This window comes from Pleurodeles waltl, chromosome 10 (genome assembly GCF_031143425.1).
Source record: "Pleurodeles waltl isolate 20211129_DDA chromosome 10, aPleWal1.hap1.20221129, whole genome shotgun sequence".
NCBI classification, from domain to species: Eukaryota; Metazoa; Chordata; class Amphibia; order Caudata; family Salamandridae; genus Pleurodeles; species Pleurodeles waltl.
The window spans coordinates 1012823010-1012845119 of NC_090449.1; the positions used below are offsets into that span (position 1 = coordinate 1012823010).

Genomic DNA, 22110 nt, shown 5'->3' on the forward strand with positions numbered 1-22110 from the left:
CCATATTTACAAAGTGAAGCAATGCATGGATTGCGCCACTTTATAACCCCTTGCTCCACATTCTATCTGCGGCAGGTATAATGTATGCAAGGGAGGTGTTCCCATGCAGGAAGGCAAAAAAAAATGGTGCTGTGAAATTTACATGATTTCACTGCACCATTTTACCCCGTAAAGTGATGATCCCATAATAACCTATGGGCCTCCCCTTGCTTTCCTGGGCTAACGCCATAATTTATGACGCTAATCCAGCAAAGCGCCACAGTAGCATCATAAATGATGGTGCTAATGTGCTAACGTGTGCCATGGTGCACTGTATAGTAAATACAGTGCTACCATGGTGACATTAGGCGGGGTGCAGGACCTGACACGGAAAGTGGAGCATCAGAGCTGATGCGCCATTTTCTTGTAAATATGCCCCTGGATGTTTTAGGTGGCAGTGAGATGCCTCTCTGTGAGGAATTCAACTTAGGTTAGTAAGTAATGGGACGGAGAAGTTAATGAGGAGGTAATAAAGCTTTTATGCCTTTTCCTCTTCTCCTTTACTTCAAAGATGGGAAACCTAGTCAGGACACTTCTTCCTCTGCTGTTATGTACCTCATGTTGTGGGTCTATTATATGAGCATAAGCCTAGACATTTGCGATGTAACCATTCCCTTTTATTATCTTAGTACCAATTTGCATGAAGAATGATGCTGCATCACCCAACACTCAACCCAACACTCAAGTCAAGAACCTCAGGATCATCATCAACAGCAAACTTAACCGTCAAAGATACTGAGGAAGATTTTCAAATGGCTCCCAATCAGCACCCGAACAAGTGTTACACATGCCCCATTGCTGTACTATGGGAACACCCTCTATTCCAGGATCAAGAAAAAAACTCACCAGAAGGCTCCAGACCATTCAGAGCTTTGTGGTCAGAATCACTCTCAACCTCCCACGCCGCATTCACATCACACCACAACTGAAAGAGCTCCACTGGCTCCCCATTCACAAACAAGCACAATTCAAACTTCTCACCCACGCTTTCAAGGTAATACATAACCCTGGCCCAGCATACCTCAATAATCACATCTGCTTTCACAAACCTTCCAGACGCCTCCGCTTGTCCGAACTGCTGCTTGCACACATCCAACGCATACGGAAAACCAAATCGGTTGGCTAAGCCTACTTCTACATCGCTCCTAAAGCGTGGAATGATCTGCTGCTACACAGAAGAGCCTTTTCCTCAATTCTTCAATTCCGCAAGAAGCTGAAGACCTAGCTTTTGAGTAGTCCCTTTAGGCCCTATGTATGCCTAGACTCACAACTACTCAGCAACAGTATAGCCTCCCCCTTGGTAGTGTGCATGCCTAGACTCACACCTACTCAGCAACAGTATAGCCTCCCCCGTGGTAGTGTGCATGCCTAGACTCACACCTACTCAGCAACAGTATAGCCTCCCACGTGGTAGTTTGCTCTACAAATCTGCATAACATAACATAATACATTCCATGTCCTGATCATTATAACAATATTAGAGAAAGTGGCTGGTCATATATGTTGTGTGTCTTTTGCAGCTGATATTGCTTCTGTATTCCAGTAGCTGAATCCATACCTTACAAGTCATCATGCTGATGTACTTTAATACACAGATTCCTAAGATTATGTTCTCTGAATTGCAACTGGTGTGCTTATTGAGTTGCCATAGTGTCCGTAGTCCCATGTCAATGGATTTAGTGATATTATTAAATATACTAACACCACACCTGCCACATGGAAAGTGACCCCTCACCCATAGTAAACCCCATAATGTGGTAGTCCTAAATTCAGTGTAGATGGTCATGTGTGTACCAAAATGTTGTGCAAACTGTTTTCTCTTTAAAATGAGAACATAGGTCTCTGCAATATAAAGTGCCAGCATCTAGGCTGTGCCATTGCTTGTTAATGGCTTTCTTCACACTGTTAAATAGTATGATAGATGCTTATACATCTCGTTCTGCTATCTTCTGCTCTTGCTATGTTTGTAATAGAGTCTCTAGATTATTGTTGTCTGTTACAAATGCTCTGATTTCATTAATAACTAGGCAACCAGGGCCATTGACCAACAGAACTCTCTATGATTTAAATTAAGAAAGGGTAGCCACTAATTGATGATGCTTTGCAAAGTGTATACTGCAACTCACAAAGACATTTGTGAATCACACATTGTGACTTAGGGTTTTGTGGTCACAAAGCCTTTGATTATGCGAACTGCTGTCTTTGCTCCAGCAAAACCATTTGACACATCGGACCTCTACATTTTCAGTCAGCCTTTCATCACTGAGAAACAATCAGGAAATTAATTGTGCTCCATAGAAGAAATGACAGAATAGAATAAAAGTTTGACTGTGATTAGCCATGGTGGGTCCAACTTCCTGAACTTCATCTTAGCATGTGGTAGGCTGGGAAATTTGGTGGAGTAGCTGGTGGGTACCCTCTTTCCGTATGAACTTCTGCAAGAACTCAACCCCGTTGACAGATTAGACTACTTTAGTATGCCCTAAATGCAAACATTGTTGCTCCCTGATGTGTCTTCTAAGGTTAGAAGAATAGTATTTATGTATCCTTCATAGATGTCATCATGTACTCTTTCATTTGTTTTGTATGGCTCTCTTGTGCCAACTGGAATGTTCACATCCGTGACAGTACAATGTCGAAAAATATATTGCAAAAAATGATTTATTGATCGACACTTCATTGAGATCTACTGTTTGTTCACACATTCGCAGTCCGCCTCTCATATTTCGAAGCATACATATTAGAAACAAAAAAACACAAGGGCTTATTTACAAACATCTCGCGCCTCCTTTCTCCTCAGTGGCATCATTTTTTTAATGCTAATGTGGTGTTCAGGAGACAATTTTCCCACACTATATTTACAAAGGTGGGCAATGCATGCATTGCGCCACTTTGTAAACTCTTGTGGCACATTATGCCTGTTTCAGGCAAAATGTATGCAAGGGGGACATTCCCACACAGGGAGGCCCTAAGAAGCAGTGCATTGAAATTTACAACATTCCACTGCACCATTTTTGGCATTATTTCTAATGCCTGCTCAGGGGGGCGCAAGAAAAGTGGCGCATCAATGCTGATACACCACTTTCTTGTAAATATGCCCGTAGAATCCATGAAATGAATGCAGGTGCTCTAGGAAGTGCTTGGTCTGCGCAGTTCAGAGTGCTGCTAGATGTGCGAAGCGCCACATGAAATGCATTCAGCAAATGCCATCACCTAACCTTGTTGTGCAGCGCTCTATTTCTCTCTGGCAGAGTTTGAACTTTCCACATATATAGATGAGGATTGATCAATTGTTTGATTAGTGGAAAAAACGTAAAAACATACCTATATTATATTCAGTGACACATGGAACGCCAAAACAGCTGAACCGGTCACAGAAACTGAAAAAAACACAGTACAGAGGAATTTGTCCACTAAACTATAGAAATACTGTGTTTGGCGCTAGATCTGGAAGCAGGAACGGCAGCACAATTACTGATTGTGCTGGGCTTTATCTCCTATTTTTTGGGAAGATGGGTGGTACAAGAGTTACTGACAACTTATTCTTATTTTTTGTCAAAATAACTTCCACGGGGGCTGCTGCAGGTGATGGTCCTGCAGATTTTGCACAGAAGGCGGAGATTTATTTACATTGCACCACAAGAGGTAAAGTGACTTCTAACCTGAAAATGATGCAGATTTCAGGTTTCGTGCAACGCTGCTATTTGAACAAATCTATTACACATTTAAATCTAAATGAGTTTATTTCTGCAACGAATCAAAACATTTAAACTAGCAAACCTTGAAGTGAATATATTACTGCCACCCATCTATTTTATACCGCACTTTAAAACGACTCCGTAGTTTAAGTGAAATAGCAGAAGAGAAGGCCTGCGGGTTAATTATCTCTCATACTCGGTACCTAATTGTTAACCGTGGGAAAGCACAAACCCCGCTCTGCAGCATTTGTCATTTTCATGGCTCGGAAACAACCCTTTCCGGGTTCTGTTGGAAGTCATGAGTGATGGACCCGCCTCCTCCCAATCCCCATCTTTGTTCCACTGAGGCCTTCCTGGAGTACAAGTATGAATGATTATTACAGGACATGGCTGAGATAACCTCATGACCTGGCTCAGGGCCGGCTTTAGGGCCGTGCGAGCGGTGCGGCCACACCGGGTGCTGACCTGGATTGGAGGGTGCTGACCTCAGGGGGGCGCTGTGTTTAGCAATGACTTACGATTTAAAAGCACCTGCTGAAAAGTTCCTTGTGTGTCCAGCCTTCAGGAAGCAATTAAAATGTCAAGATACCTCCTGTGATTAATATTCCTGCTAAGGAGAGAGATGGAGTTTTGTCGAGAGCAGCTTTGACTCGCCATAAAGTAGCGCAGGGGGTTAATATGCCTGCTTCAAAGAACAGATCTGTATTTTATGTGGATAGTTGAGTGGCTTAGTAAAGCCAGCTTTTAAAAGCGCTTTAATACAAATGAAATGTGTGTGAGAGAAGCGCTATGGAGAGATAAGTGGTGCATTTGCCGGGTGTTAGTGAGTGAATCTGAGGAGGTGGTCATGGGGCTGGGGCTCCAAAAAAGACTGTCACACAGGGCGCCACCAGCGCTAAAGCCGGCACTGGCGTGGCTAGTGTTTTTGCATGAACAATTCACCGTCGATAATGAGCTACGTGCCAATGATCAGCACACAAAAGAACACAATATACAGTATAGCCATCAACCCAACATCGTTAATGAATGAAGAAATACCATTATATTTGCACACAAAACCAGTCAGAACCACGCCTCCGCCACATAACCACAGAGCCACATTCATTCACCCACATACAGCAACATTCATTGGTATAAGCTATAGCAAATAGCTGCAAAGTCATTAACCTATTCATCTATACACACACACTAATTTATTCACCAACACACCTACAGTTACGCACTCAAACACACACAATAGTACACTCACAACAAACATAATACCAAAGAGAGATATAAATATATAGTTTCAAATAAGATATACGAATAAAAAAGTTCTTAAATTAAAAATAATGGTGTCATTCAAGCAAACCGTTGAAAGTTGCCCATATCCCTGTGGCCAGACATCTTCTTTGTGCGGATTATTAGGATAGCTTTCCCGTGCACTCCTGTCGCCATGACGATATACCTGGTGAAAGTTTATAAACATACATTATTATAATGAATAATTACCTTCCATCTGTAATTTTTTTAATAAGGCATCAGTATCACCGTATTAGTCTCCTCAAAGTAAGTATGTAGAATGACACACATGCTACAAGGATCCTGCCTTCTGTTGCTACAAGCGACAAAGGCCATTTTTGTCAAACATTCCTGCGCTCAGATGTGGAAAGATGTGGAAAGTGGGTCTATAGAAAAAAGCTATTTACAATTAAAACACGACTGAATGGCTGAGGATGTGGATTTTTACTCACAAAGGTGGAAATCTGTCAGTATTTATAAGTACAACGCATAAACTACAGTAGCCACATACACTAACCCTCACAACATACACTTGCATGGGCTTTGGTGACAAAACCGTCAAAATCTGACTGCACATTGGCGAGATGCTCTCAGCCAGTACCAAATACTTCTAGTTGGTGAGCGAGGGAACAACCTTTAATTACAGAATAGTGAGAGGAGATCTTTAAATGAGACCTTCTCTTTTTTCTGCACCAATTACCCTTGTGCAGCGTACAGACCCTGTACCAAGGGTGCTATACTTCAGACGATGGTTAAAAGGGCTGACCTCTGCTTTGCACACACCAGGCTAGGGCTCCTAATGCTTAAATGATGTGTACACTCAGAATCACATCTTTAAGCTGCATCCTCCGGACGTGGAGCACTATGTGTAATGTTGTTTACTCCTACAGCTTACATCCTTCTTTATACAGCTTACATCCTCTGACTGCTTGCTATCTCAGAAAGACTACTCCTGATATATTCCTAAAATCCTTCAAGAAAAAGTAACCTTGATGTACTTCTGCTTGACTCATCTCCTTTCTTTCTTCAGTGACGCACCCTCTATGATCTGCATGAATTATATTCCTGGAAATAGCCTCTTCTCAGTCTCATAGCTGCCTTAATCCTTCTTATTGTAATTCCAAAATTGGCTGATACCTCATTTCATAGATCACAACCTCTCTACTTTAAGACACTATGGTGGTCATTCTGACCCTGGCGGTCTTTGACCGCCAGGGCGGAGGACCGCGGGAGCACCGCCGACAGGCCGGCGGTGCTCCAATGGGGATTCCGACCGCGGCGGTAAAGCCGCGGTCGGACCGGCACCACTGGCGGGGTCCCGCCAGTGTACCGCCGCCCCATTGAATCCTCCGCGGCGGCGCAGCTTGCTGCACCGCCGCGGGGATTCCGACCCCCCCTACCGCCATCCAGATCCCGGCGGTCGGACCGCCGAGATCCGGATGGCGGTAGGGGGGGTCGCGGGGCCCCTGGGGGCCCCTGCAGTGCCCATGCCACTGGCATGGGCATTGCAGGGGCCCCCGTAAGAGGGCCCCTACATGTATTTCACTGTCTGCTGCGCAGACAGTGAAATACGCGACGGGTGCAACTGCACCCGTCGCACAGCTTCCACTCCGCCGGCTCGATTCCGAGCCGGCTTCATCGTGGAAGCCTCTTTCCCGCTGGGCTGGCTGGCGGTCTGAAGGCGACCGCCCGCCAGCCCAGCGGGAAAGTCAGAATTACCGCCGCGGTCTTTCGACCGCGGAACGGTAACCTGACGGCGGGACTTTGGCGGGCGGCCTCCGCCGCCCGCCAAGGTCAGAATGAGGGCCTATACCTGTAAACTAACATTACCTAATCTCCACCAGCCTATCTATGCCACCCAGCCATTTACCATAAACGCATAGCTGCCACTAATAATCACACTTAACTTGTATTAACATAATATATATCACAAAGTAACTGGAGCAAATGCATGCAATGTTTCTTAAGAGCACATGAATAATCACAATAATCAACAATAACCACTATATTAACCACTAACATTGGGTTCCAGACTAACAAGCTACTGTCCGTAAAGTGCTTCAACACCTCGTCAGAGTTATTAAGCGCTATATAAATAAAGTACAATATGTCGTAACTGCCACACTCGGATGTTTAGGGCAAAGGGTAGGATTGCGCTTGTTTAAAGGACTGAGGATGAAGGGGTGGGAGTTGCAAAATACAGTAAACATCTACAAACTCGTGTTATGTGATTGTGCTGTTAAATAATGCTTGAGTTAAATGTGTCTAGTTAGCATAACTAGGCTTCAGTAAACATGACTAGGCCCAGTTAGCCTGCATTGACATTCATTTTAGAGTGCCAGAGAGAACTGTGCTTTTAAACTACAGGGACAAGTTTCTTTTCTGCTAGCACGTTTCTCTTCTGTGTCTTTCCATTTTGGAAAATAAGCAAAATATATTCAATTACACGGTACTGTTTAGTTGTCCATATGAAATGTATTAATTTGTTTTCCCACCGAAGGAAGCCATGAGTAGAATTTTTATGTATTTGTAACAAATGTACGTTATTTACTCGAGTCGGCTCTAGGAATCATTCATCAGTTGTACTGTCTATAGATTTTATTTGTTGCACAAATAACATTGTATTTCCTTCATTTCCTATCTACAACTTATTATAATTATGCATGAAAATAGGTGTTTTGAAATGTTTCTTATTTGATGTATCATATTTTTTTAGAAACCATTAGTTTACATGTATATGTTGTTATTAGTAACTCCCTATTATATAAGACCTCACAATGTCGAGGGTGTGGCTATCAGTGCCTAAAACCTATAAAATTTGCCCTTTTTGGAAGATGTTCTAGACATGTTTCTTATTTCTCAAAGGGAGACTCCATGTTGGTCAGTCTGTTGATTTATATTCAGACTTTTCTTGCTTTACAAACTAGGCAGACTTTGTGTTAGTCTGTCTAATGATTTATACTTAAGACTTCTCTTGACTTTTGAGCGGAGCAGATATTATGTTCGTGGAACTAATCTTTGGTTCTGCTATTTACTTGCTTTGACCACAACCTTATGTTGATCCTCTCACATTTGTATTATTTGATACATTATTGATTCTGATTTGAATTTGACTAACTTCATTTTGTCTACTGTATTTATTCTTAAATTTGAAAAAACATTTATGGTTTTGACTTTGATTTTTGTCCTGTAAAGGTTTATATTATTTATGAGACTCATACGCCCCTGATCCTGAATCTCAACTCTTGATTTATTAATTAAAACCATGTACATTCTCATGACATTCTGAGATTGTGAAATATGTAACTGTAGGAAGCTGGCTCTGTATATATTACATCCAAATGAGGTATAGAAAAGTTAGTAGCATTGTCAGGTAAGTACACAACTTACAGTTTCTGTCTCCGGGTGTTAGGAAGTCCACCGGTCAGGGTTCAAATTAACCCCAAACACCCACTACCAGCAACACGGCGCCAGTCGAGTGCAGAGGTCAAAGTGGAGCAAATTTAATGAGGGCTCCTATAGAGACAGGGAGTGCTCAGAATTAGGCCTGCCTGCAGGTAAGTACCTGCGGCTCGGAGGGCAGACCAGGGAGGATTAGAGGAGCACTGGAGGGTCCACAAGTAGGCACCAAACACACACCCTCAGCGGCACAGGGGCGACCGGGTGCAGGGTGCAAACAGGACGGCAGGCTCTCAATGCTGGTCTATGAGGTTACCCCGGGGGTCACTCAGATGCTGCAGGCGAGGTGCAGGGGGTCAGTTCGGACTGACCACCGGCTGGACGATGCGGAGGGCTGCCTACTGAATGGAACTGCACCGGAGGGCGGACTGAGAGCTGCGGGTGCAGTGGTCCTTTTAGGCATCGGATATCTTCGTCCGGAGTGGTTGCAGTCAGGGGGGTCCTTGGGATTCCCACTGCAGGTGTCATCGTGGAGGACAGGAGAGGTCAACCCAGGGTGGGCACTTGCTCATAATCTCCTGGGGACTCTCTCTAGCTGGTTGGGCCACCTGGACACGGGCCGGAGGCGTCAGGTTCAGGGTGGTCAGGACTCACGGATCTAGCTCCTGAGTCCCTTGTTGGAAATTTCTTTGTGGACAATGCTGCAGTCCTCAGGCATATGTAATGCAGGGCAGTCCTCTGTAACTTGGCAGAGGTTGCTGGTCCCGCTGAATGCGTCGCCTTCTTTGTGCAGGTTCTCTGAAGCAGGAGATAGGCCGGTAGGGCTGGGGCCAAGTCAGGTTGTGTCATCCTTCTTCTCTGCTGGGGTTTCAGCTATGTAGTTCTTGTTCTTGTGAGGTCGCCAGGAATCTGACAAGCTTGGTTCAGGGGGGCCCTTAAATCCTAGATTTCTGGGTGTTTTAGGGGTCAGAGGGCAGTAGCCAATGGCTATTCTCCCTGAGGGTGGCTACACCCTTCTTGTGTCCACTGCCTTTGGGAAGGGGGACACAATCCTAACCCTATTGGTCCCTGTCCTCCAACTCAAGATGGAGGAAACTGCAAGGAGGGGATCACCTCAGCTCTGGACACCTTAGGAGTGGTCCTACCTGTTGGGGGGGCCTCTCCTCCCTGTGTTCCCTAATTAACCCCCCAGACGTGCTGCCAAAAGTGGGGCTTGGCCCGGGGGGGCAGGCAACTCCACCTCATGTGGTCAGAAACTTGTCTGAAAGTGGCAGGGTGGCACAAACTGGTCAGTCCTGCACTAGCAGTTTGGCTACAAGGGGCACCTCTAAGATTCCCTCTGGGTGCATTTTTCAATAGATCCCACACTGGCATCAGTGTGGGTTTATTGTGCTGAGAAGTCTGATACCAAACTTCCCAGTATTCAGTGAAGCCATTATGGAACTGTGGAGTTCGTACTGACATACTCCCAGACCATATACTCAATATGGCTGCATTGCACTTACAATGCCTGAGAATGGACTTAGACACTGTAGGGGCATATTGCTCATGCAGCTATATTGCTCATGCAGCTATGCCCTCACCTGTGGTATAGTGCACCCTGCCTTAGGGCTGTAAGGACTGCTAGAGGGGTGACTTACCTATGCCACCGGCCTTGGTTTGTGGGCATGGCACCCTGAGAGGGGGGGCATGTCGACTTTGCCTTTTTTTCCCCACCAGCACACACAAGTTGCAAACGCAGTGTGCATGTGCTTGGTGAGGGGTCCCCCAGGGTGGCATAATACATGCTGGAGCCCGTGGTACCTTCCCTGGCCACAGGGCCCTTGGTACCATGGGTACTTTTTTACAAGGGACTTAACTGTGGCCAGGTGAGTGCAATGGTGGAACAAAGGTACAGGTTTTGGGAAAGAACACTGGTGCTGGGGCCTGGTTAGCAGGATCCCAGCACACTTTCAATCAAAGTAGGCATCAATATCAGGCAAAAAGTGGGGGGTAACCGTGCCACCAGTCGCACTTTCCTACAGTAACCATTGGAAGATAGATCCTGACTGAGGTTATTGGAGAGCTGTGTGCTGTTAAAGTACTGAAATAGAACTTTAACCTGCCAACGGTACATGGATAGGACACAAATTTGGCTCTAGTTGGGCAATCATACACAAGGAGTTATCAAGAAAACAACCAGGTCTCTAGATGTTTGTGGAGGGCCCTGTTGTAAGATATTACTTGTGGGAGGGCTGGAAAGGAGGTCTAAGACATGGCTGCTTAAACTGAAAAAGGTCGGACGCGTAAGCGAAGTTTAAAACACCTTCAACCTTTCAGCTGGAATCCATTAGACAAATGGAGAGGACATGGGGTACACGCTTCTCAAAGGGGCTTATAAGAAAGGCCAGCTTAAAGCGGAGAGGTAATTATAGTAGGGGAAGGATGAAGGCAAGGATGCCTGTCGTATGTGAACTAGGTGATCAATCGACTTGAGAACCAAGTTAAGTGGGGAGGATTTGATTAAAAAATAATAAAAGAAACTTTAAGGGGTGCTGATGGTATGGTTCGCCTTTCATCGTGGCTACTCCAGGCCACTCCTGGATGCAGGGAAGAAGTCCACAGGAGTGGGAGCAGCAAAGAGGATAGAAAATCAGCAAAGAGGATTCTACAGTAACAGGGTGAGATGAACACGAGAGAAGTACAGGAAACAGGCGCAAAGTTAATGAGAAATGCAAAGGACAGCAAAGAGATGCTGGAGAAGAGGTACAGGAATGGCTAAGTGCAGGGAAGCAACTGGTGCAGAAGGACAGTGAGAAGTGCAGAACAGAGGTAATGGTTGTAGGTGAAAGTATGAAGGGCAAACGTGAGTGGCACAGGGATGCTGGAGAGAGTCCAGAGGTACATGTGAAAGATGCAAGGATACTGAGGAACTGCAGTGGAGATTAGAGGGGCAGGGAAGAAGAGAGAGGTAAATGGGTAAATCAAGTTGACAAAATATTTAAGCAGTGGGAAGAGGTGCAGGGAGAATGTAGAGAAAAGAGTCAGGGGTAGGAAGGCTCAGTGAACTAAACACTTCAGGCTAATATGGGGTTTTGAAGTTCATGTGTTTGAGCCCCATGCAAAAGCAAACCTATCCTGGCATCGTTCAGAGGTGGGTAAATTGAGTACCATTAGTTTGGGGTGGTATTGGGAGCTACATGGAACAGTTGTTATTAGTGTAAAACAGAGGGGAAAATGAATGGAAGAGAGAGCCTCAATTATATTTCTGCAATCATAATTAATGTAATCCTTCTCTTTCTCATCTCATTCATATACATTTGAGGTATTCCTACCTTCCTCACCAACCTTCTAAAGCCAGGCAGTGAAGGAGAGCCCCTTTCACCTACTGAGCACTAAAGGCATACCCTTCTGTAATCCAAAACAGGTGATGCACAAGTACTTGGGGAAGAATGTGTGTATGACTGGGAAGAGAAGATCTAGGAGTAACGAAGATTACCAGTAGGTAATACAGGCATTACCTCCCTGTCCCTCTTTCTTGTCCCACTCATAAATATTTGAGGATTAGCAAAGCAAGAACCAGGTAATCAACCCATCTTAATAAAATTACATGAAAGGATGATAATGCTTAGTGCTGTGAATTTAATTGTATTATCAGAAAAGCATACATATTAACATGCATTTTAAATGAGAATAGAGTTAAAAACTTTCACACCAAATTTCGGTCATCCTTCTTAGGGCCTTGAACTCTATAGTGGTGAATGAAAATATGTTGAGAAGCTTAAGTAGCTGTCTGGTAAATCTCAGAGTGAGCAGGTCCTCTCACTGTAGTCCAGACAACTGTTACACCTCTGGGAGAATGATCTAGGATAATAGTCGGAAGAGTAGCATCAGCTGCGGATTAAGTGAGCGCAACTGTAGAGCGAATCTACTGACCTGTTGAGACACAGTAAGCTTTGTGACTCATACCTATTGACTCGAAGTCACATCTAAATCGAATTCTGAAGATTTAAGCTGGTTTAAGCGAGTCAAAAATAATATAGCTGATGTTATTGACTCTTGAAGAACCATCATTAAAAATGAGGAATTTTAGATCAGCTGAAGAAAAAAGCTCAAAGGGATGTTTCTGCACCAAAGGAGGATAGCAAGCAGGTGACAAAGGGTAAATGGTTGGACAAGTTGGGACGAATCTCTTTAATAGGTGATTGAATAGGTAATTTTCACCAAGGTTCTCCAAATGTGTTGATAGCAGCCTGTTGGGTTGTAGGGCTGGGGACTATCCAGATTTAACAAGAACAAACCCCTGAGAAACTGTAGGACATTTTCAAAACCACAAGAAAAATTATACATCTTTTTTTGCTAGTCACCATTTGTGAAAGCTACTCCAGTGGAGAGAGGAAGTTTGTGGTGTTGAAGATCCTATAGATTGCTGAATACCTAGGGCTAAGTGGGGCGGGAGGACTTTCTAGTGCAGCCTCAATCTTTCTACCTCCAAACCAAGAGTGCTAACCTAAGTAGTTTTGAGAGTGGCTGCAATACAGGAGATAGCAACAAAGGAGGTTTCCAAGGTGAATGATTTCCCAGGGTCTGTAACTGGGGAAACAAAGCACTTTTTGGTCAAAACGCCACTACCATGATTACTGCTATTTCCTCCACCCAAAACTTGCCAGAGCCTGGTAAACTAGTGCAATTGAAGGAACCACCTATGGAAGTTATTTGGGCCATGGAACTGAAAGAGCATTTACTCCCTTTGCTGTTCAATTTGTAAAGCAAGTGCAATATTTCTGTACCACCGCATTTTCACAAGATACTAACATTTTGAAAGACGGAGCCCTAAACTTCCTGCAAATTGTCTTGAAAACCTAAGGACACCTGACTATGTCCCTAAGAAACAGGGAACACCCAATGAAGATTATCTGCCAGAACACTGTCTGAATATTTGTGGCCCTCAGAAAAAGGGGGTGATATTCTGCCCAGTATCAGAACTGGAAGCCAAACCTCCTAAGAGACTGGGACCTGGAATACTCCTGAAAATCGGTGAAGGTCACTGCCACCATATAATTAAATCATACGAGAACAGCTTTGTCTCTGATCAATAAAAGCAATTCCTGGGAGCTCTGTACTGCAACTGATCATCTTCTGTTGGATGATCTGCAACTCTACTTCGGATACCAAAGACTTGAGTTGAATGATTTGACAATGTGGCTCTCCAGATGCGGAGGCCGCTGCAAATCTCAAGGGATGGGCGGGGGAAGAAACAGGGATGGGGGAGGGTAAAATAATTGTTTTTTAAAAACTTACCTTTTGACTTCACCTCCTGCCACATTGCTCCTCTTCCCTCGATGTGGTGTCCCAGCATTCACTGGGACACCAGCACAGGCTCCCCAGCAATCCTGGCACTGCTTACATGCTAAATCTAGAATGAAAGCAGTGTCAGGATTGGTCTTAGGGGCTGGGATTGCTGCTCAGACACAACCCTGGTGTCTGTGCAGTTTCTGCAGCCCGGCTGTTCAACACAGCCAGGGTGGAGAATCCTAAATACGCATGTGTGTTTGGCCGGCCTGACATGGCTGGCCAAACACATATGCGCACTTAGATGCACTCTCTCCTCTTCCCTCTCCAACCTCCCTTGGCCCAGCCGGCTCCTCCCTTCACATGCTGCTGGCTGAGCCAGCAGCTGAAAGATAAAACAATAATGAAATATTGTTTTATCTTTCAGATCCTGGCTTAGCCAGTGGGGCGGCGCTCCATCACCATTGCAAAGGAGCCGCCCCTGCTCCCCAGTCCACAGAACTGGCACCTGGCATGAGTAACAATGATAGGGCAGGTTGCAGAGGAACTCCACCCAGAGAATTAGAAAGATGAAACCTCCATCCTTTACACGTTACCATTGTGCAAACACATTTATTTTTTACATTAAGTTTACCTTGTGTCTTAAATAACATGAACGCATATGAACATTTAAATTCATTAAGGAAATATAACCACTGAGAAACTGAAGCTTTATAAAAGAGCATTGATGTTCATTTGAAAAAGCTTTCATGTATTCATATTCATGCTTTATATTTACACTTCATTAGTAAACATGCATTTTCTTTTTCATTTTTTTCATTTATTTTTAAAGGAAATGCACATTAAATGTCTAGTTAAAGTTAGCCTGACTAAAGGCCTTTTTTTTATAAATGTATTTTCTTTGGTTAGAGTGTTCTTTCTTTTGCAGGTGCGTTCTCAAAGTTAAATTAGTTTGCAAAAGGAGTATTGTTACAATGGATTAATTTATTGATAGTGAGATCTGAGAAGAGACATTTTTGCAATAGACGTGAAGACCTAATGAGCAGTTAAAGCCTCCTATTCATTGTGTACCAAGAACTGGGGATATTCAAAGTTGCAGTAAACGTCTAAGTTCTGTTGGATGGGAAATTCAGGTGATGTTGCAAAGGCAGAACACAGGAAAAGAGATGATTGATTCCTAGTGAAGTGGGAAGAGACACAATTGTTACTGAAGGTTCTGTTTGTTTTAATTAACGTTCTCTCTGTTAGAAGTAAGAGCAGATTCCCTTATGACTTTGAGGGGTACGGACCTTTCTACTTCCTTTTATTCTTGCAATTGTGAAGCTTCATGTTAAACACTTATTCAGATTCTGGAAAACATTTACTGGAGTCGTCACTATGCTGACACCTTTTGCAAATTTCCCTAAGACTTCATTCAAATCATCCTTACTTAAATCTCTGATTACTTGATTTTAGAATAATTTCATGTTTAGAAGAGAGCACGCGAGTTTCTTTATGGAACGCCTATTTCTAATTTTTGGTGTCTTTATTGCAGTGGCTGTTACTGCTTTGTATTTTAATCTACTGAGACTGAACCAATTTAGATATTTCAGCATTCCAGCTGTAATCTTGTATCTTTTAATTATTTTTCTGACAAGTATACATATTGGACTGATTACTGATTGGCAATAACATTTCTTGACTTCAGTGATCGATTCCTGGTCCTTATTGTGATTGCAAATGGCGTCACAAAAATCAAATCGTTTTATAGTTACTAATTCAATCACTAAAAAGATCCATTGGATGAGAGATTGTAAATCACGCACCTGCGCACTGTCAAAGGCATGTTGACCCACTGATTTGGACAGCTCATGAACACAAAGAAGAAACTAACATCTTGCCTTAGGCACAAGAAACACCGTTGAATAGATACTCTGACATCTATGAGGCCATGGAACAGGCTTAATGGCATTTGTGACCAGCAAGCTGTGTAATGTTTGATTCCTGACCTGCCTCTTCAAGCTTTGCGAAGACAAGATCTGGATCACTTCTTATTCTAGCACAGTGGTAGAAAATGTGATGCTGTAACCTGATTAGATTATCTTGAGAAACCTAGAATATGAAATAGATACTTTCCCAGCTTGTTGAAATTTCTCAATTATACCTCCCACCAGCCATTGATGACCAGGGTCAACATAGTCAAGCATTTTGATTATAAGGAGCAGGAGAAGAATCTGGACACTGCTTGCAGGGAGGAAGATACTCTTTCCCTTTATCAAACCCTCAAACGTCGTGAGAAGGCAGCTGATACTGTGATGGCTGTCTATGAGTACTGCTCTGGCACCATGAATCATGAACATGCGTAACACACCACATGACTTGATGCCACAATTCAGGACACAGTGATGTTGTCTCTGGCCTCAACACTACCTCTCCGCATCCATCATGGCTGTTCTCTTAAATAATCGGAACTTGCTGCCAATATTTTGCATTCTGATTGGAAAGGAACGGCCAGCTGAATAGTGAAGGGAACAAAACGTAGGTATGACAGCTAAAAGAAGGCATACTGAAGAAAGTAAATTTCTGAGACTTGCCCAAAATAACTATGTTCTTATATGTTCTGTTGATCATAGTGCAAGTGCTTCTAAATTTCCTCTTGCTCCCCCATGTGAGCGTAGCTCATTACATCTTGCATGACCCACAGGGAAGAGTTAAGGAAGACAAATGGAACCACTTTCACCTTCAGGCTATACACACTAATGCCAGGTGCTATTTGTTTTCTTGAGAGGAGAGAAGTGTTGGGTAGATCAACATATGTACCTAAAGTTCGTAGGGTAAGGCACATAAAAAAACTCCAGTAGTAAACCATCTAAGTTACTTATCCGAGCAATAGCACTATCACTTCAATCAAATATGCTCCGAACATATGGACAGGATTCACTCTGGCAGGGCAATGGAGTACTCGCCCTGAAGGAGTACCTGCCTGCTAAATTTGGAGATGTCCACCAGGCCTCTTAAGTAGAGTATACAATATGTTCGCCATGAATGGAACGAGCACCATAAAAATCAAACCCAAAAATTAAATAACTAAAACTAAAACCTAAAATAAACTATGATCTAAAAGTAGTGTAGCTAAACTCACCAAAGATTTGTGTTCCCAGGAGCACACGGTGCATATGCATGTTAAACACCATTAGCCAATAGTTGGGCCTTTGTGTGGTCTATGTACACCAAAACAGACAACATACAAGAACAAGTAACACACCGAAAATTAACACACAGATTTGTGCACAGAAGAAATGCCCACAGTCATCCACAGACACTCATCCACATAAATGCAGGCATCACTGCATTCAGGCTAACCTACAAAGAGGCATCCATTCAAACAGAGGTCACACCCTGCCAAACTCAAAGCACATAAGAAGTTAGATGACCACAGAGATAAGCCACGTGTTGCTACATACACATGCCATCTCTTTTAATAATTAAAAGGTGCACTGGCTTTAGGTACGAAGGCACATGGTGTAGGAGGCTGGAAACTTGTCCGACAACCTATTGGCTGCTTGCACGCCATCTGGTCTTTTGTGCATTTCTACACTGTGAGGCTTGAAAGGGCCAAAAGTTACAATTACTCAATATTATGGATGCTGGTGTAACGGAAATTGAGGGAAGCCCATGCAAAGTACATGGAGGCCCCCCCTCTCTGGACTCACTAGGAGCTCTCAGGATAGTGTGCTGAGTCCCCCCCCCCCGGGGCTTGGGGGCCACCCCGCAATGCAGGGACCTTTGTTACACCACTAATTATGGACCTGATTATGAGTGCCCTGTATTGGATAATTTGTTGCATCAATAAATACAAACAAGAGACATTACTCTAACTACAAGTTTCACTCGGGAAAAGTACATCACCAAATTGTGCATGAACCTGTATTTTTGTGTCCTTGAGGCCCTAGTAAATATCAACAGGTTTGACCTGCCAAAATTTAGCAAGGGAAAATTGCAGGTGTGTGGCATTTGTAGCTAAACTCAAAATTGTGGTACATAAAAGGAGTTACCGCACATAATGCAAATAAGCAAAAACCTCGATATCAGGGACTAAGATTATTTTAATGCTATTCTTTATTGACATTTCAACAAGTAACAGCCGAGTACTGTCAAATCAGGGACTATGATACTTATATTGTTGATCTAAAAAATAGCAAAAGGCTCAGCATGCCTTACGGCAATTTTCACATGTGATCACTGCAAGGGTAAAAGGCAAACATGAACTCTCTGAGCCAGCCTCAATGAGTCACTCCAGTTGGGATTTTTTCACTGGTGCTGACACTGCATGAAGAGGAGTTAGTTATTCATTACCTGTAGTGCCTCTCCTAGTCCAGCTTATGTAGCATATGTTGGTAACCTTTCAACAGAACACATTTCTCTGAATCCACTGAACAGATAAAACAGCTGTGTTTTGAAGAAACATTGTGCATGTTCAATATCAACCCCAGAATACTGATGGGACAAAATATAGAGGACAAAATATTGAAAAAAGATTTCAACATGTAAGTAAGCTTAGATTTTCCGTACTTTCCTCCACATATATGTAACTGTGTGGTACACATATCGTCAAGGTACACAGAGGTGGAGGTAGGAATAGTAAATCTATACAGCGCTATATGCACTTACTTTTTGATATTTTGACCCACGATATTCAGTCCTCAATTTCCCTGTACCATGATATTCTGGTGGCCAATATTCAGTAGTAAAATCAAAGACGCATGGACGATGGATGTTGTATCAAGGGTTAAAGTTGATTAAACATATGTATGAGGTCAATGTATTTTATCTTAAGGAGAAAGATCAAGAGATCATGAAATCAGAAAGGTCTGATCATTTCAGAGAATGGATTGACACAAACACCACAGGAATATTGCATAATTTTAGTGAATATCCCATTCTAAGAAGGCCAGCACATCAGAAGTTAAATTACCTTGCTTTAAGTTCATTCTAGGCACTTTCGGTCTCATACCAATTTCAAAAGTAAGCTTGAAATAGGCAGCCAACAGGGTTTGTGCCCCTTTTCAAATTCTGAATGGCGCGGAAAACTGCGCTTTCACTCTGGGATTTTGACCACGCTAATTCTTCAAGGACTGACCTAGAGGCATTTTCACACCAAAATTAAAGCATAAAGTCTAACACCATGTGGTAACAGTGATCAGTAAAATCGGTTTTCCACGATTCCCCATTTCCCAAAGGGACCTGCCGCAAATAAAAACAGCTGCAAAAAACAGCTGGGAAAATGCCCACCAGGTGGTAACGGTGCATGGAGATGTCTGGTTACAGAATGACAACGACAGCACTGACTGTGGCACATTTGTGGCACCATTGTGGTGGGAAGTGAGTGTCAGAAGTTGCTTTCAAATAGTGTCCACTTTACTGGTATCTTCTTCCTGGAGTCTATAGCATGGAATATGCAATGAAGGCAAACACACAGCTTAGTTCAGAGACCACCTAATAGTAAAATAGTAAACATTGCACTTGTATAGCGCACTACTCACCTGTTAGGGTCTCAAGGAGCTGTACGCATACCGCTGTAGAACCCCTCCTGGCTTTTCCCTGTGAGGCACCCATTCCTGGCAAGCCCCAGGGTGAAGCCAGGCATCCAAGCACTGTGAGGGCCATTGTGGAGATTAAGCAAGCTATTGCCCAGAGTGGGACACATTAATTAGATTTGGCACTGAGGCGAGAATTATCTGGTAAAGGGGAATTGAGCCCAAGACCCACCGAGGTGGGAATTGAACCCTGGTCCCGGGCCAGATCTCTGCATCAGGGTCTGCCGCTCTAACCATTGTGCCACACTTCTCCACATTTCTTACAAACTTGAGAATCCTGAGAAAGGATAGTGAAATAGTGAAATGGATAACAAACAAAAGTTGAATGTCTTTGGAACACATTTATTATTATTCATCAAACGGCCATCCAAAAAGAACCTAATTTCTGTGTTTTAGCTTGTCGCCAGCTAAACTGCAGAGAATCCTATGTTTTGCTGTGGCAAAGAGATTGTTATAGTGCTGATCACCCGTGAGGGTATCCAGGCGCTTGACCATTTATTTGGCTCCAACCTAAAAGGCTGCCACATTTTAATATTGTTTTACTTCCTTATGAAGTTTCACAATGTTTGGAATGTGAAGATCACAGTCAAACATCTTGGGGGTGGGGGTAGTTCCAGTGAAAGCCAATGTTAGAAATTTGTTTTTTTTTAACTAAGCAGCTTCCAGATGGATAGTGTCCACATTTCAGAGAGCACCCCCGATATGATTAGTTTTTATGATGCGTAGTTGGCTCCTCTGTACATAGCTTTAGGAACAATATATAGACCATCAGGGAAACACTTCTGGCCTCAGTGGGCGGCCAGTGAGGGGTGATGTGGTCTGATCTCCTGGAACCAGAAGCTGGACCAGTGAGAATGGGAGCGGGTGTCACACTTTAAAGGTAGCTCACGTCACTGCCATATATGTTCTTTTTGCATATATTCCAGGCTCAGCAGGCTCTCAGGAGAAACAAGGTACACTTAGCATGTCACTTCACAAACTAACCAAGAGATCATCCGATGTAAGAACGCATTAACTTTCTCAGGATCCTCAAGTCTGTAAGAAATGTAGATCTTTGGGCGTAATTACGCTAATAATCTAACGTATATGGCACACATACAAACTACATTGTTTCTGCAATTTAATAAGCCAGGTGAATTACAATCCTTGTCAATGGTACTCATTGTATTAAGTTTACAAAAATGGTAGGCCTGCTCTGAGATGTAACCTATGGCATCACCTGCAGCTGAGATCCAGACATACCTTGAGATAGAATCAGAAATGTTTTGTTGCTCTGTCTTGTCTCAGTGGTGAGTTATGTATCATACCCTGTCTTATCACAATGTGTGCTGGTTCTGTGGTCACTTTTGAGCTGGGGGTCTCACTGCTCATTAGAGCACAGAGCTGTTCCATTTGCAGAGTGCATACAAGAAAAGATACAAAACGCACATACAAACCCAAGGACACACAGACAAGCAATGAAGACGTGTGAGAGAAACTAAGCACTGCCCTGGCAGGCCAGTGTAAAAAATATAACATACTGTGTTTAAAGAAGATGGGAGGTGCCTCTAAATACAAATTCTGGTCGGTGAAGCACAACCAGCAGTCATTTAACTAAAGACAGATTCTCCCACAACAATGTAAACAATACAAAATCATGAAGAAGAAGTTCTGCAGTGAAAGTAAGTAGTTAATGATCAAACAGAGCAATAAACTCAGGCAAAACACAGAGAGAGTCAACGTGATGAATCGAGAGCTATTAGAAGCAGTTTGAGTAGCATAAGTGGATATCTTCCATTAAACTTTGACAGGTACCACCCCCCGTGATGACGTAGGCAATGCCATAGGCAATGACGTAGGCAGTGACGTGGGTGCCCCACCCCGTGCTGACGTAAGCCCTGATGTAGGTGTGGGTGTGTCATGTGGGTTGTAACATCATGGGGTCACGTGCTAGTCATGTGCCAGGGTCCTAGCCCCTGTGTCTAGGTCTATGGGATGTGTAAAATGAGGGCCTTGCTGGTGTGCAACCTCTTTCATAGCCTAGTAGTGCATGTCTAGACATGTCAGATATTCAGGACCAAGTGGCTGCTTGGGGGCCTCCTCACAGGGCGGAGCATTGGGAGTGTAAGGCCAAACCTCCACACTGCTGGCTAATCCAAAAAGAGGGGCTGGGCAAATGTTGTATATGTTACAGCCAGCCAATCAATTTAGAAATGCAAACCTAAAACAGATGTATCCCTAAGTGTTCCTAGGCCATGGTTCAAAGGTGCTCAGCATATGTCAGAGTATAAAGTGACCATTCAATTTAAAAAAAAAATTTGAAATGGACGGAAGAAAAGCAATGCAAACCTAAAACAGATGTAGCCCTAAGTGTTCCCAGGCCGTGGTTCAAAGGTGCTCAGCATATGTCAGAGTATAAAGTGACCATACAATAAAAAAAAAAGTTTTGAAATAGACAGAAGACATGCAATGCACCCCCTAAAACAGATGTCTATTTGTAAGCCTAACCCTCCACAAAACCTACGCATAATTAGCACAATGAGGCCCATATAAAAACACCCCCACATTCACAGGGCTCTTTTTCTGTACTACATATTTGAAGTCTGCGGTGAGCCTGGGCTTCCAGAACCCCTCAAGGTGAAAAATATGAAGGGCACAGCACAGACTGGTGATGCTAAATCTCTTCTACTTAACGTCTGTAACTATGTGGTGGTATATGTTCTATTGTAGTTTAACATAGACGTTATCCCCAACCTTTTTTTAGCTACACCTAGCAGAGCAAATTGCATGTGTTTTTGTACTAGTTGATCTGAGACATACATTTATATTGTGTTGAAACAGCAGTTTAATTTGTAGAGGTGTACAGT

At 43.4% G+C, this 22110-nt stretch overlaps 1 protein-coding gene across 2 annotated transcripts in view; it reads right to left on the minus strand.

Moving 5' to 3' along the window:
- Positions 1 to 22110, minus strand: part of LOC138262134 (prostatic acid phosphatase-like) — a 257511-nt gene that overhangs the window by 150832 nt on the left and 84569 nt on the right. Inside the window, exon 2 of one of the 2 annotated variants that reach the window (XM_069211912.1) lies at positions 5089 to 5184. The exons of the other annotated variant lie outside the window; for it this stretch is intronic. Coding sequence (XP_069068013.1) covers positions 5089 to 5184 — 96 coding nt within the window. The remainder of the gene's footprint in view (positions 1 to 5088; positions 5185 to 22110) is intronic. 2 annotated transcript variants of the gene reach the window in all.